At 41.9% G+C, this 15,526-nt stretch overlaps 1 protein-coding gene across 1 annotated transcript; it reads left to right on the top strand.

Moving 5' to 3' along the window:
- Nucleotides 1-348: 348 nt before the first annotated feature.
- lrrc3ca (leucine rich repeat containing 3Ca) lies at nucleotides 349-5,243 on the top strand. Its single transcript, XM_022204900.2, has 2 exons — nucleotides 349-1,050; nucleotides 3,897-5,243. Exon 2 carries the CDS (start codon nucleotides 3,979-3,981, stop codon nucleotides 4,768-4,770), a length of 792 nt encoding a protein of 263 aa, XP_022060592.1. The 5' UTR covers nucleotides 349-1,050; nucleotides 3,897-3,978; the 3' UTR covers nucleotides 4,771-5,243.
- Nucleotides 5,244-15,526: the final 10,283 nt, after the last annotated feature.

Here is a 15,526-nt window from a genome sequence, read left to right as displayed (position 1 = left end):
TATTTACAACTCATTTTATGCAGTCCTCACTTATAGTTCCCTAAATTCAGACAGAAAATTGTGAAATACTGCATCACACCGGTGTATTTCACTGTAACCAGTCATATGTTAAGGTCTATCTTTCTGCCAAAAGAAAGAAAAAGCAGTTAATCATTTACAGTCATTCCAGAGCAAAAGGGAGAGGATTTGAGTTGGAGTATCCCACTTTATTGATTTTAATTCCATTAATACCTTATGACTGGCTGCTTGGCTGACTCTCCCAGGCCAGTGGCCATGGGCGTGTGTTTTCGTAGTGGATTTGATTGGGCTTCCTTATCGGCTGGCAGCAGGCAGGAAAAGGGGGACTGGAGACGGCTAGAGATCCACAGCTCCTGGCAGCCAGGATGCAAGTTTGAAACAAGCTTCAGATCAAACATGATTAGTGTGGGCAGGCTGCCCAACCTCTCCATGTATGAGCTGTGCATGAGATCATTTCTGTGCGTTTGCGTGAGTGGGAGGGGTGGACTTTTAGTTTATTGGCACCTGATGCATGCACTCCACTCACTGCAATCCACGCATGTATAAATCTGTCATGCCTTTGCACATTTGCTTGAATGTATGTCCATGTTTTTCCTGCAGCAGCCGAATATATCCAAAACGCGTCCGTGCGTAAGTGCATTACGCACCACGTGTCTGTTATCCCAAAGCAGCCTGTTAAAGATATTTTTTGTCGTACATATGGATCATCTGTGACAGCTTTGCCCCTTCGCTCCGCGTCCTTGCCAGTGCGCGCCGGGCACGGGCAATGTTGCCTAGTTTTCTGGTTGCGTGGAAACTAAAAAGGCTGCGCTGAGCCCTGAAGTGCAGGAGCATTTCCAGTGGCGCGTCGTTGTTGCCAGAGCGGCTCTCGGCACAAGTTTAACGAGCTGCAAGAGGACTTTAATGGAAGCCAAACAAAGTACTGGTCGAACCGCTGATTGTGGAGCGGACTGATCCGTTGGACGATTTTAATTTTTTGGTGCTTAGAAAAAAAAAACACATCATGGAAGGAAGAGGAAAAGCGGCAAAGACGTGAGTATGTGCGTGTGATGACGATCCAAATGATTTCTTTGCGAGATTCTAGACATCTGTGCAGTTTACTCCTTAAGGGAATATGCTGTTTGAGAGTTTTAATTTAAAAATGTGGCTGGTGCTGGATGAAACTTAACAGGGGTATCAGTTCCCATGAGGCATCTTTGAGTTCCTTTTCAACCAGATGCTTGTATATGAGTGAATTTTACATTTCAGCAGGAACTGATATTTAAGCTTCTGTGCATGCTTTACTTCTGCATCTCAAATTCCATCAGCTTGTGTTGTGATTAATATTAAAGTTTGAAAGTAACTGGATCAGTGTTAAACTCTATGTTGAGGATATGAATATTAAAATGTAGTCTCTGGTGAGATCTGTAATCTGTATCATACAGTAAAAGCTAATGCACTATGAAAAGAGCTGACTTCTCTGCAGTACTAGTGTGTGTATGCATACAGCTCAGAGTAAAGTCAAAAAGATTATTCCTGTGGGTTACAATGGAAATCTGCAGAGCACAGTGTTTCGCTCCGAGGAACAAAAAGAGCATATCTAGTAATCCAGATTGCGCAGGATCATGAGTGGAAGAGGCTGAAAGCAGTGAAATATGATTACAGCTGCAGTAAAAGTCATAATTTCAAGTTAAATATGTCAAGGATGCTCTTTTTTCCCCCCATGTCCCCGTTTTTGTCATCTTCATTTGATAAACCAGCAGCTCATTTAAGATTCATGCTTTGTTCAGAGCAGTGAAGGAAAGCCATAAAGATGTCACCTTCGGACACGACAGACGCTGCATCTGAAAACATATTAGCATCATAAATTTATTTCGTGTTTTAATGGCTCTTGTGTTTGGTTTTGAGTCCATACAGATGGTGCCAGAAACTTGTCGGTACAGGCCCCCGACAGCAGGGAATTTATGAAGCCAGATACTGACCTGTGGCTGCAGGAGGGATGTATTTATTGAGTAAATTAAAAAGCAAGGTAGTTGTTCATCATACGAGAGAGTCATTGACCTCAACAACACTGGCAAAGTCCTCACCTCATCTCGGGGTCGGCTGAGTTATGAATGTTGACTTAGATTTTTCATAAGGTTTAAATTATTTGCAAATGTCCTTCTTTCCAACTGAGAATTCCATTTAAATCATTTCTATTTTTCATCCTGGTGCCCCATCCCACCACTCATCACATTTCTCATGCGTTTATTTCATCCACACTTGCCTCCTTCCCCTCCTGTTTGTTCTTTCTCTGCCAGCCCTCTACGTCATCTGCCTCTGTGACTTACTAACATTTGCCCTTTTCCTCGATATCTCATTAGTGTCACGCAATGTTCCCTGTGTTGTCACTGTAATGCTACCCCTCTCCTTAAATCCTCTTGATATCATTCCTTCTCTCACAACCATGTGCTCATGTGTCCAATTTCCCTGCTTGCCCACATGCTCTCTCCTCCTCCATCACCAGCCCTCTGCTTCTGCTCCATCATTATCTCACGGCAAAATACCGGGCTGGCCAGCGATGTGACGGGAAAAGTATAGTCTTTGCGGGAAGCTTAACGTTCAAAAGCTTTTATTTTGCTTGGGTGTTAGGCTGATTCTGTCGTGCTGTTGTACTTTCTCATACATCCCGCTGACACTGAGTGCAGAGGGGAAACGCTTTGATAGCTGGTTTGCTCGGCCTTGATGAAGACGTATGGATAAAAAGCCTATCTTGTGTGTGAGGGGGCACTCAGAGCTTAATAGTACAAGCTTCATTTGTGCTTTGCTTCACCCTGCATCTCCCCCAATGACTCATTATTGGCAGACATCTCCTAAACCGGCATACAGCGTGTGTAATTAGCTGTGTCTCATCGACAAATCATCGGCCCCCCCCTCACACAACACCGGTGCCACCACACGCTGTCCTCAACCCCCCAACGTCATACGATACTTTGAAGTACTTAGAGATCGATTTCATTTTTTAATCTTGGTAAGTGGATCTTGCCCAGTCTCCAGCCGTTTTGGAGAATTTAAGAAGTCATGTTAAAGTCCTTTTTTTGTGTGTGTGTCAAACAGGACCAGCCTTCATACTGCGTGTTTTGATGGTTCACGGAGCTGTTTATAGCGTTAGCATTTACCCCAACAAAAGGATTGGGTGGCCGCTGCTGATGCTACACCGACTTAAGGACTTTTTCCTTAAGAGGATTAGTAACAGGATAGGAGATAGCCCTGATCAGCTATTAATGAAGTGTGTTAGGGTGGGTAGACCTGCCATTTTCAAAAGCTTATCTACAAAATATAAAGTGTCGTTTACACAGACAGGCAGTCTTTTACCCCTGTGTTACTTGCACTTGTGACTAAATGCCCTATGGACGATCAACTACATAGATCAACAGAGCTGGGGAATATGTCAACTCTATGAAAAATGGTCTGATTTTCGTCTTTGTTCAGAATGTTGTGTTCCTCGTGGTGTCACATCAGTATGTTAATGCCAGTCTCGGTGTACTGAAATAGTGTTGCACTGCGGGGATGTCAATTATAAGAGAGGCACAGTGACACCAAAGTATTTTCTGAGCTTGTTTATTGTGCAGGGATGAAGGGAATGTCTGATCCTTGGACTTTCCTGGAAATACAACAAAGAGCAGTTGTTTCTGGCTACCAGCATGCTGAAATGAACATGCAGCATTCCCGCTGCCTCCACACTGCAATTAGACAAGCTACTGTACACCCATAAATAACACTGCTGCCTCTGAAGAACACTCTTAATCACCCGTGTTTTACAGGACAAAAAATGTTTCACCTTCTAATCTGCTCCTGTTTTTGTTCAAAGGGGTGTCTTTTCATTGCCTTTGTGACCTTCTGTTGTTTTTATGCCGTAGGTTCAGTACTTATTGGGGAGGTTGATGTGGACTTCAGCGCTCAGTCCAGGTGGTCCTCCCTGGAGCATGCCCGTATCCCACAATGCCCCTGCTTGCAGACTGGCTACTACGCCACTCAGTGGTCATGTGTTTGCTGCTGCACAGTTTGGTGCTAATGACCTTCTGCTTCCATCATGCTGCCACCAGTTGCTCCAAGAGCTGCTACTGCTCTGAGAGCGAGAGCGGCGGCAAGACGGTGCGCTGCAGCAACCTGCAGCTCACCGAGATCCCACAGGACATCCCCAACGACACACGACGTGTCTACCTGGACTTCAACCTCTTCACCACAGTACCAACAAACGCCTTTGCAGGTCTACAGCATCTGGTTGAACTGGACCTATCACATAATGAGTTAAGCCAGTTGGAACCAGGTGCATTCAGAGGCCTCGGCTCCTCTCTGCAGTTCCTGGACCTGTCTTCAAACAAGTTAGTAAACTTTAACGCGGAGGCCTTCGAGGGCCTGCGAGCTCGCGCCAACCTAACAAACAATCCATGGCACTGTGACTGCAATTTGCAGATGGCCATGCCCCGTGTGGACCTGGAGCCTGCATCACTGACAGGCATCGTCTGCCAGACTTCTGATCCTGAGGAAAAAGAAGTTAAAGGACTTGCTTTTCTGTTGGCAGACATAGACCTGTGTGTGGCGATGAAGAGGACTACAGACGTGGCCATGCTGGTTGTCATGTTCGGCTGGTTCACCATGGTCATCTCCTACCTGGTCTACTACGTCAGGGCTAACCAGGAGGACGCTCGCAGACACCTGGAGTATCTCAAGTCGTTGCCCAGCAGGCAGGGAAAGTCAGAGGAGTCTTCCACCATTAGCACTGTGGTATAGTGCTGATGGAGCTACACATGGGAACTGAAGTGATATCTCACCATGAACAGGACTGAGGTAACCACAGGGTCATCATCTGTCTCAGTTTTGCCCAGCTGTCGTCATGGAGCCAAGCTGGGCAATAAAACATGTGCCTGCACAAGAAACCCAGGCAGATGCAACCCAGCCTGGATGAATAATTCATATTTCCGCAGCCCATTAGGAGTTTTTGTTGGGTGAGTTGATGGTCTGGTCTGTCTGTGACGGGAGTAAAAGCAGTGGCATGCGTTTGGTGAACTCCAGATATGGGATACAAATGGGATTTATTCAGTGGTGCATGCACCTTGATGCACCTCTCATACGCAGACAGTTCAGGAGGCAACGTCAAACAGCAATATGAACAGTGGGACAAACTCTCTGTGCAACTGTTTTCCATTAAAATCCTTATGGTATTCACCAATATAGTGTAAGTAAAATGATGTTTTCCATTTAAATTCCTGTCTCTGAGGGTTTCCATTACTCAACTGAGTCAACTTTCTCACAAACTAATGAAAACATACATACAGTTTTGGGAGTCACTATTTAGCAAATTCCCATTCGGCTCACTCTGCAGATGTATTAGATCGATGTGTGATGAAGGACTCATCAGTTATTCTGCGGTGTTTTTGATAGTAGTTGCTGTACCATAGCTCCATACTGAGCACAACAGCAGAAATATGAGCTGCATCTGTATATTAAGACAGGAAATTCCTGCTAGTTCATCCCCAAACCTGTGACATCCCTACATGATCCAGCAAACACAGTCTTGAATAGATCATTCATGAGTCTCACATAAAGAGACTCATTCTTTTGCTTTAGTTTAGTCTCTTGATATGTTTGCCCTTGATATAGGATTAATAATGATGGTTAAAGTCTGTTCATCACATGTAAAAAATGTTGCAGGTTTGAGGGGATGGAACAAATCAGATGAAAGCGTGGGTTTGATAGATTTGATAGATTCCTGCACGGCTGTAGTCACCTAAAGAAAATCTTACGCTCTTCTCCGGAGTAACTGAATTGGTCACAGTACATAAATGAATTAAAAAAGGACATTAAAGGTAGCATTTGCAGCATATTAAACCATTATAACTTCATTGTTTTGCAATAAAATGACAACAGACTTTGCACAGACCAGTGTGCACTCACCATATATTTATGATTTCTGAAAATGCAGCTATATGTACTGGTGATCCCAGATGACGAACTACTGAAGAATATAACACAAAGAAGTTAGTTTTTGCAGTTTGCAAAGTTTATGCTCGACTTTTTGGCCATCCAATTTAAAAAACTCGAAATACACCTTCAGTAGGTGACCTAGATCTAGCAGTCCCCATTAGGTTCGGCAAGTTCAAAGTTGTATAAACCTGTGCTGGGGTGTTCTGAGGCAGTCTGTTCCTCCTGCGCCAAAATCAATGGACTACTCCTGGAAAGCTGTTGATGTAGCACTTTTCTCCTCATGAAACTAACACCAACATTAGTCAACCAATGAGAATTTGGTTGGCTAATGACTGGATGAGAGCATATCGACCAGCAGATTACAACCCTAGATTGCAGTTTTCTACCTGATTACAAACAAACTTAATAAACTTAATGCTGATCTAATACCAGATATACGTTGCAGCTCAAAACATAATGTCTGTCTTCAGTCACAAGCCAGTAGTACTTTAAACAATGTCGTCTAATTGTAAAAAAAAAAAAAAAAAAAAGAAAAGAGGCTGACGTGAGAAGCCAAAAAAATTCAGTTTATTGCACTTCAGCTGTCACGAAGTGGAAAGAGTCGGGGAGAAACACCTCCAAACAAGGACAGCAAACATTCTCACCTCTTCACCCAGTGTAATTAAAGGAGCACAGATGAATCCTTCATGATCATACCTGGTTTCCAGACTGAGCCTCTGCTTGCGTGCTGTTTTTCATTCTCTCTCATGCCTTTAATAAGCAGCCGTGGTGCCTCTGGGAACCATATTGTCTGATGCGGTCACTCCCTTGAGTTTTCAAAACAACATTTATGAGGCCGTGACCTGCGGGTCCATTTAAAGACCTGCCAGTGAATCTCCTATTTCACCAGACAGGAAGATGCATTTGTGTCTCTTCTTATGAAATCATCAATAAGACCACAAAAAGGGAAATGAGCGGAGATGTAATTTAATCCATATCAGACCATACCCGAAGATGTGCGGCTGTCTTTTCCATCGAGGAGGGTGAGAACAAACCAGTGCAGTGCTGAATAATGAAATTTGATGTCTAAGATGTGGGAAATGGTTTTGTCAACAAGGGTTTCCCTGTGTCAGACACACAAATGCCTCCAGAGCAGAGCAAGACCATTAAATGATGCATGATGGCCACAAAAAAACACTGAGAGTCTGGGACTGCACCCATCATCCTGTGTGACCCACTTCTTCGGGAGAAATTAAGGGAGATGCCACAGGGGATCATCTGCCCCCATCTCTGCTGCCCAGCTTGCATTTGCATGGGTAGAGCACTTTCCAAATGCCCTTGGGCTGCTGGGAAGGTCCGGGGGACTCACAGTCAGTTCAACATCATCTTCAAACTGCCTCTTTCTCAAAAACAACACTTCAGCAGGAGGAGTGTCACGGTTTAGGAAATGTAGTTTCTTGCTGAGAGTTCAAGATAAGATAAGATAAGATCAAATTTCTTAACCCTCTTGTTATCTTCATTTACGAGCACCAAAAAATATTGTTTTCCTGTCTGAAAAAAATCCAAAAATTCAGCAAAAAAATTCCCAAATTTCAGAAAATTTGCAAAACCTTCAGGAATAATATTCCAATAATTCCTTAAAAGTTTTATTTAAAAAAAAATCCCCCAAATTTGGCTACAAAATTCTTGTAAATATTTTCAAAGAATGATTAAAAATCTTCCCCCCAAAAAATCCTAAAAATATCTAAAGAGATTACATTAATATCATTAAAATTTCTATTTTTTTCTTTAAGAACATTCACAAAAAAACGTGATTTTTTTGATCGATTTTTTTGTGAATGTTCTTAAGAAACGTTTTTAGCATTTCTTTTTTCCACCAAAAATGTTCAAAGATTTCCCAAAAATGTTGAAAATGTGGACATCAGAAGTTTCACTGTGAAAACATTTTTTTCCCCACATTTTCCAATTTTAAAAGGGATCAATTTTTTCCTGCAAGATAACACAAGGATTAATCCCTCACTGGGGAAATTCCCATGTTACAGCAGCTGGATATAGATGAGGTAGAAAGAAGCACAATAATTACAAAAAGCACTATAGGGCTAAAAAAAATGAAGATAATATAACTAAAAAGGTCCCACATATACAATATGCTAGGCATGATGAATCTACTATTGACACAGTGAGATTTACAAATGGATAAGTACAGTTATGATATGTTGAGTTTACATATGGATATGTACATGTAAAGACATGATGGATTTACATATAAACAAGTATGGCATGGAGGATAATGTACCCACACTTCTATTACTGCAGTCAAAAACATTATTCTGGTTAACGTGATATGAAGCTTAATGCAACCATCACGAAAATACAGAAAAATAAAAATAAGTACAAAGCTGGAGGGATCAGCCAATTAGAGAATTTTTTACAAACTGTGTAAACAATGTAAAAACTACAAATTGGGTCATGTGCCAGATTATTTCTCGACTCGGATACCAGCCGAGACCTCAGGAAGCGGCTGGTCATGAGATAAATTGAGTTAATTAGTACGCATTAGAGGTGCGGGCAGACAGCTTTAGTTACCTTTAGACAGAGCCGGGTTAGCTGTTTTCTACTAGCCTACGGACACGAAAGTCTCCTCATTTAGCTGGAGACAAGAAAACAAATAGCTCCCAAAATGTTGCACCATCCTGCAAAATAAAATATTAAATGCTTTTAAAAAATGCAAATTTAGAAGTGCTTCGTTGTGCTGGTGCTTGTGTAACTTTTTTTTGTTATCCATACCCGATCAACAGTTTCAATGCTCTAGAGATTGTTTTACAGAAAGCGGTGATATGATCTTAACAGAGTCAATCTTAAGGAAGCCCAGGTACAGCCTCCTGTGACGAGCAGGAGGCTCAACAGTACTGAAAAATAGATGGTAAGCCTCTCTTCCTGACATTTCCTTACACACACACACACAGCTCTCTCCTCCCCTCTTTCCTCCGATAACAGACTCTCACGGTGGCTTTGAAACCAGCCACTGTTAAGGGAGCCTCACCGCTGGAGCAGATAAGCATAAAAACTAGTGGCAGACATGTGTGTCAGGGTTTCTTTCAGCTAACGTATGTGAGTGTGCACCATCTTTTGTTCGCCTGTATGTACGACAGGTGTGTGTGCATGGCGGGAGTGAGGGCGCTGGTAATGCAACACCTCTGTTCCCCAGCACACAGAAATGTCGCTGAGGTTAATTTAAATTTCAGGCCAGCTCAGCTTGCCCCGCCTGCTACCTTAGACACGTTACACTGGTGTGAGCATTACAACTGCTGGGTAATGGGACACAAAGTGGGGGATAAGGTGACGCATCCAATCCCGCAGAGCACAGCGCTGTTTGGGATTGGGTTGCAGGTGAAAATGTTTCCAGGCCCTGAGATCACATGGAGGCGCCCAGCGAGGGCCTGAGTGTGCACCTGGCAATTTTCTCTTTTAGCCAAAAAGGTAAGTGACACCTGAGATGCCGTATCTGAGGAGAGTGACAAGGACATCCTTTGGGTGAGTGTCAATATACTGAGATGGTCTCCAGTTTTGTTGTTGCCCTCCAGGGGCTGATCTGGTGCCAACAGGCCGTCAATTAAGACCATGTGAGCAGAAAAAGCTGTTTCATTTTGTGTTACACAGCTCCCCCTGTGGTGAAGAGAATGTTAGTGTAAGAAAAATGAATGCCTGTTTGTTTTTTTTGTTTTTTTTACATTTTTACTGAAGGTATTATTAGCCAAATATGCTTTTGCACAAATAGGAAATGTACATCAGCAGCAGCACATAGTCCACCCTATAGCCCACACTACTAAAAACACAACAGTGATATTCAGTAACAGGGGCATCTGTTGACCCTCTGAAACCCAAAACCTTCTGGCGGGTTCAAATGCACGTGTCATTAAATAAATTTGAGCCAGAAACTGCTACAAATAAATAAATCATCATATTTCCAACAGTCCTCGAACGCATTCTGTGTAACATACGATTTCAACAGGGAAATTTATCCAGTCAATGCTTAAAATTGTGATATTTGATTAAAATCCCTTCTACCTATGTCATAAATTGCCATAAATAATTCCTCTGCACCAAAATTTTATAAAAAAAAAACAAAAGGCATGAACATTCTTTGCCCCATGACACAACGGGGAAACCATGAGTGATTCATGTGACTAACAGTCAGAAGTTTTCAAGTGAAACTACATAAAGCAGAAAGGAGGCAACAAAACAGACTAAAACATTCTGGATTTGTAAAATAAATGCAGCATGGCTCAGAAATGGTACACAAAAAAGTAATTTGTCTGCAAGTTGTTGGAAGATTTAAGCCGTATAACAAAACATCTTTCTAGAGGTGAAGTGTGGAAGAAGTTTGCTTGTGGAGACTGTAGCAAAACCAGTAACCAGTACGCGAAACCCTCCATTCTTTTCCAGTGTAACACCCATTTGCACTCACAGGTTGATTGTGATTTGAATTGTTTTCTTTAATTTTTGAAAACATATGATCAAAAACAAAATTGTTGACATTCTGAATGTGTTCTGCAACTCAAAAGACATTTCCGAGTACTCTTTCCTTCTAGCAATGGTTGTGTTGTTTTCGCTGAGGTGCAGCACTTTACGCTGAAGCCCACAGTGAGTAAAAATGTGACAGGAGCAAAAAAATAGCTAAAAATGCTTGGGGTTCTGAAGGTTAAAACCCCTGACCTGTTTTGCTGGAGTCTCCGTAATCCACCCTTATTTTATATCGGAATACTACCTCATGCAAGGTTTACCAGAAGTTCTATGTAGTTTGCAAGAATATTATCAACAGAATCACTAGAGATATTTGTCCAAGATTGGTTGGAAATACAGAAACATGTAAGGTCCTTTCCATTTACTGTTTCTTCAAATAAGCAAATCATCACAAAGTGAAAACTGCACCAATAACCTTGTGCATTTAAACCTATCTCCACAGTACTGTGTCAGTGCTGTAGAGTGGTCTGACTGCACCATTCTAGAGCACCAGCAACAAAGGGGGAAAACACACTCTGGCTTGATTGAGTTTCTTTTAACCAGTCACAAACTTCAAATCGTGTCAGGTGGAACTGGTTTTGGTGGATCATTTGCACTGCAGTGATCATTAAAATTCCCCAGAGGAACCAAACAAGCCTGCCTCATTGTATGAAACGTGTCATTTTTGGAGGTTGCTGCTCTGAGATTGTTGTTGCTTGTAGCTACGGGGAGATTTTGAAAAACTTAACACCCATTATAGCTAAAGGGGAGGAGAATGCTGCGTTGTAGAAATGACAGATTTATACCATCAGTATACGTCTTGTGATTCAGACTACAACAACATGAGACCTTGAGTGCCCCTTGGTGCGCTCATCCTTCTCTGACAGTTTGGAAATCCAGACCTGTGTGAGCATGCTAAGCTACGTAACTGTGTGTTTAGTTAGTGCAAAATAGGAGCAGGATAGGATTACACACGCCAATGTGTGGGTATTACTATACAGTAGGAGTCATAGAGCAAATTAAAGTGTTGATTTGTACAGTGATTACACATTAAATTACACACAATTGTACTATATATGGATATACTATCGTCTTTTTAAGAATTTGATTACATTTGTGAATGCAGACAGTTACATTGAACCGTATGTACAAGAGATCTATGTACGTAAATCTATATCTTGACTCAGAGGCGCAACCTTCCAACTAATAAGACGGCAATTTAATGTAGGAAAAGATTCCCATTCTGGATACACCCTCAGTGACTGATTTTTTTGTGTGAAATCTTTGAAAACACCACCAAAAATACATGGATGCTTTTACTTTCAGCCCCTGTGCAAACCATATTAGGAAGGCACACAAATGTACTGATTTTGAAACTGAGCTGATAAAGGGATCCTGAAACAAATTTTAATGAGATTACAAGCCGTATTCATCATCATCATTATCATCATCATGTCTGCTGTGAAATAATTTCCTGAGCAGCGTCCTTTCCGAACATCATTCCTCTGAGGAAGTGCAGCAGCGGTTTCAACACATACCCTCCCGGCAGGACTGACTGTCCAATGAAGAGCTCATTTTGCAATTCCTCGGTTTGATCATGTTCTAAGGTACAGAACCACTCAGCATTACTGTCAGTCCACAGGAATTCACATGAAACAATCAGTCATGGAAATCCGGTGTTTCCAAGAAATCTAACTTGGATGTCTCGGCGGGCTGATGCTGTCAGTCCTTGGATGGGATTCAAGAACGTCCAAGCATGTTATCTCAAATTTCCCTGATGTTGCAAAAATGGGAGGTGGAAAAAAATGTATTTTAAAAAGCTGTTTCTCATTGACATTTTCTTGGAAAAACCTGTGGGAAGAGTTGAAATGCCTGTGTTCAAGGGTCTGATTTTCACGCATGAACACGTTAAGCTGAATTGAGGCCAGTTCCTTTATGCCAAAGGCTTTAACGCTTTACAATGTAGATCAACAGCATGTATCTTTAACCCTCCTGTTGTCCTCGTTTACGGGCACCAAAAAAAATTGTTTCTTTGTCTGAAAAAAATCCAAAAATTCAGCAAAAAAATCCCCCAAATTTCTGAAAATTTGCAAAACCTTCAGGAAGAAAATTCCAATAATTCCTTAAAAGTTATATTTTTTAAAAAATTCCCCAAATTTGGCAAGAAAATTCTTGTAAATATTTTTTTTAAAAATGAGTAAAAATCTTCAAAAAAAATCCTAAAAATATCTAAAGTGATTACATATATATTAGTAGAACTTCTAATATTTTCTTAAGAACATTCACAAAAAAATCAATCAAAATCCAGCGAAATTCTCTGGATTTTGGTTGATTTTTTTGTGAATGTTCTTAAGAAACATTTTTAACATTTCTATTTTTCCCCCCACCAAAAAATATTCAAAGATTTCCCAAAAATGTTGAAAATGTGGACATCTATTTCTTTTCCCCACATTTTCAAACTTTAAAACTAATCAATTTTGACCTGCAGGACAACACGAGGGTTAAACGCCAGAAATCCTTTAGAAACAACACCTTTTGTGAAAAGCAGATCATCCACAGATGTGTTCTCTGCAGTCTTTTTCCTTTTACCTTGTATATTGTGGTATCTGTTGTTCCAGGTGGCCTTCTAAGTTCGGGGATGGGAATGTTAAAAATTCCAAAGTTAAACACCAAATTTCTTAAAATAACTTTTTTTTTTATTGCTTTATTGCTATTTCTTGTCCAGACAAAGCGGTACCAGTAACCATATGTCCAAGCACTTGTTGGGTTTATGTGAAGAACCCACCTATATAGGTGTCAGGATTCTGCCCCTGTTGCTGCCTTTTTGTAGCCTAGCAGTGCTAGACAACCCACGGCAGCGAATTTAATTCTCTGCCAGGGTGGGTCTAGTTACCCTCCATAAGGCTCGAGGTTGGATTCTCCTAAAACTGGCCGGACCAATCACCATGAAGTGTAGAGTCAGAAGGCGGGCGTAACGAAGTGACGACAGAGGCGCGATGATTCTGACAGAAACAACCAGCGCACAATAAACAGTTATCTTTCGACTCTGCTTTGGCCACAGCCCTTAAAGATTTGAAGCTAAAATTCAACTTGAAAGATAAACAAAGGACGGCACTTAAGTGTTTCATTGAGAAGAAAGACGTATTTGGACTTATGCCGACGGGATATGGCAAATCCTTAATATACCAGTTGGCTCCGCTGGTTGGGAAGCTAATGGGACTTAGCCACAATCCGCCGGCGCTCTTGGAACTACGTCAGCCTATTCGTTGCGCTGATTGGTTGTATACCTACCCAATTGCTGCAGAGTGATTTGAAAGACACCCTTTTAGCCCGCCTCCCTCCCTGTCGAGCGTTCCTAGACCCTTGTGTCTTAAGAGCTGGGTCTAGCGCAGCTAGGCTAGCCTTTTTGTTCCTTTACCCATTTTTTCCTCCTGTGTTGTCTTGTTTCTCTGGCTCCCCCTGTCTGATGCACCCTGCCTACTGTTTTCTGTCAGCTGATGCAATCAAGCTCAATTCCATTCGACTGGTCCTCCCCTCTGCTATTTAAGCCCTGCCTTTCCCTCAGTTCTTCGCTGGTTCCTTGTGGACACACACGCAGTTTCAGACTCCGCTTCCCCGCTTTCCCTTCTCTGGATTACTTCAGTTTTAGAACTTCTCCGTTTTCCTCCCCTTTATGGAATTAACCCTTTTTGGACTCTACAGTTGTCAAGGACTTCAGTTTGTTTTCGCCTTTGTCTTTTGTCTCCCGTGTGTGAGTATCTTTTGTAGTCCTGTTGTTTACCGCAGTTTAGTTTCCCTTTTGCCACCTCAGTCTTGTTTTCAGTTTGTAGTAGTTTTGATTTAATAAACCTTTTTATTATAATGCCCGGCTGCTTGTCTGTGATGTCTGCACCTGGGTTCACCATCCACCCCCGTCATGACAATAAGCTAGGAGAAACAGCTGATCTGCAGAGTATGAATCTATCGGGCCTTGAATCCTCTCACAGGTGGTGTCTGTGATGCTGTCGCTGTTTTAATAAACCTTTTAAATATATAAACAAGACGGTGTCGGCGGAGAATTTCTTCACCATTTTCACACCATCACTACATAAGAAGATGCAACAATATTAAAATAGTGATTTTATGGTTGCCTGGTCCTTTTATTGATCTCCCGGGTAATCCAGAATGAAAAAGAAGTTGAAGTCACAAACTTAGAGATTTAAGAGATGGGGGGTGAAGGTAAAACTTCTTTGTGATTTCACTGTGCACACTCTCTTCGCATGCCAACTTGAAACCCCTCTTGACCTCTACAATCCCTCCATATTGCCCATAAGCCTGCTGAAGAGCCAAGCATTCTTGGTCCCTGTGGAGCCTTATTTTAAAGTCCTATTAATCCCACAAGGCTTTCACTGATCACACTAAATCTGAGGGAAATCACGCGCCAGACATCTTTCCACTCAGTGTAATGGCCGACACGGAGGCGACATTGTGGTGCACTCCGAATAAAGCGTGTGGTTCTCTGCTGCAGCTCATTGTTCCGCCGCTACAATCAAATAGTGTCTCCAACTGGGTCATTGACAGGAGCCTCAGCAGTGAATGATGCTCTCCTTTCATGTGCAGGATTGATTGGAGATCAGACCAGTGTGGATTTCAGGGATCAGATTTGACAGCTTCACTTCACGGCCTATCAAGCATGGCCACATGTAACGTAGCTACACTGGCTGATCAAGGGGCCTCATGTTAGAGCAAGAGGCAAGCTGATCTGCTACAAAGGAGGCACAGGACAGACTTATGAGGTGATTACATAGCGCTCACTACAATGCTATATGCCGGAGCTGTGAAACGAGCATTTTTGTTCTTTCATTATTTATGGCAACAAAGAGTCCTTTGAGGTAAGGAGGCCTCTTTTACAATGCAGCTGTTAGAGAAAAGAAAGGCTTTGTGCACACTGTTAAGAAAACTGTAATGCATTTATGATTAAAAACAAGCAAAGCAACCAAAACATGAACAGCTGGATGTAAAATAAGATGAAATTAAAAGCCTGAATTCCCCTAAGGACAAAAATGAGTCAGTCTTCAGACAGGTTTGCACATTATATCAA

This window comes from Acanthochromis polyacanthus, chromosome 19 (genome assembly GCF_021347895.1).
Source record: "Acanthochromis polyacanthus isolate Apoly-LR-REF ecotype Palm Island chromosome 19, KAUST_Apoly_ChrSc, whole genome shotgun sequence".
NCBI classification, from domain to species: Eukaryota; Metazoa; Chordata; class Actinopteri; family Pomacentridae; genus Acanthochromis; species Acanthochromis polyacanthus.
The sequence above is the reverse complement of the archived record's forward strand: the minus strand, read 5'-3'. Positions and strand labels throughout refer to the sequence as shown.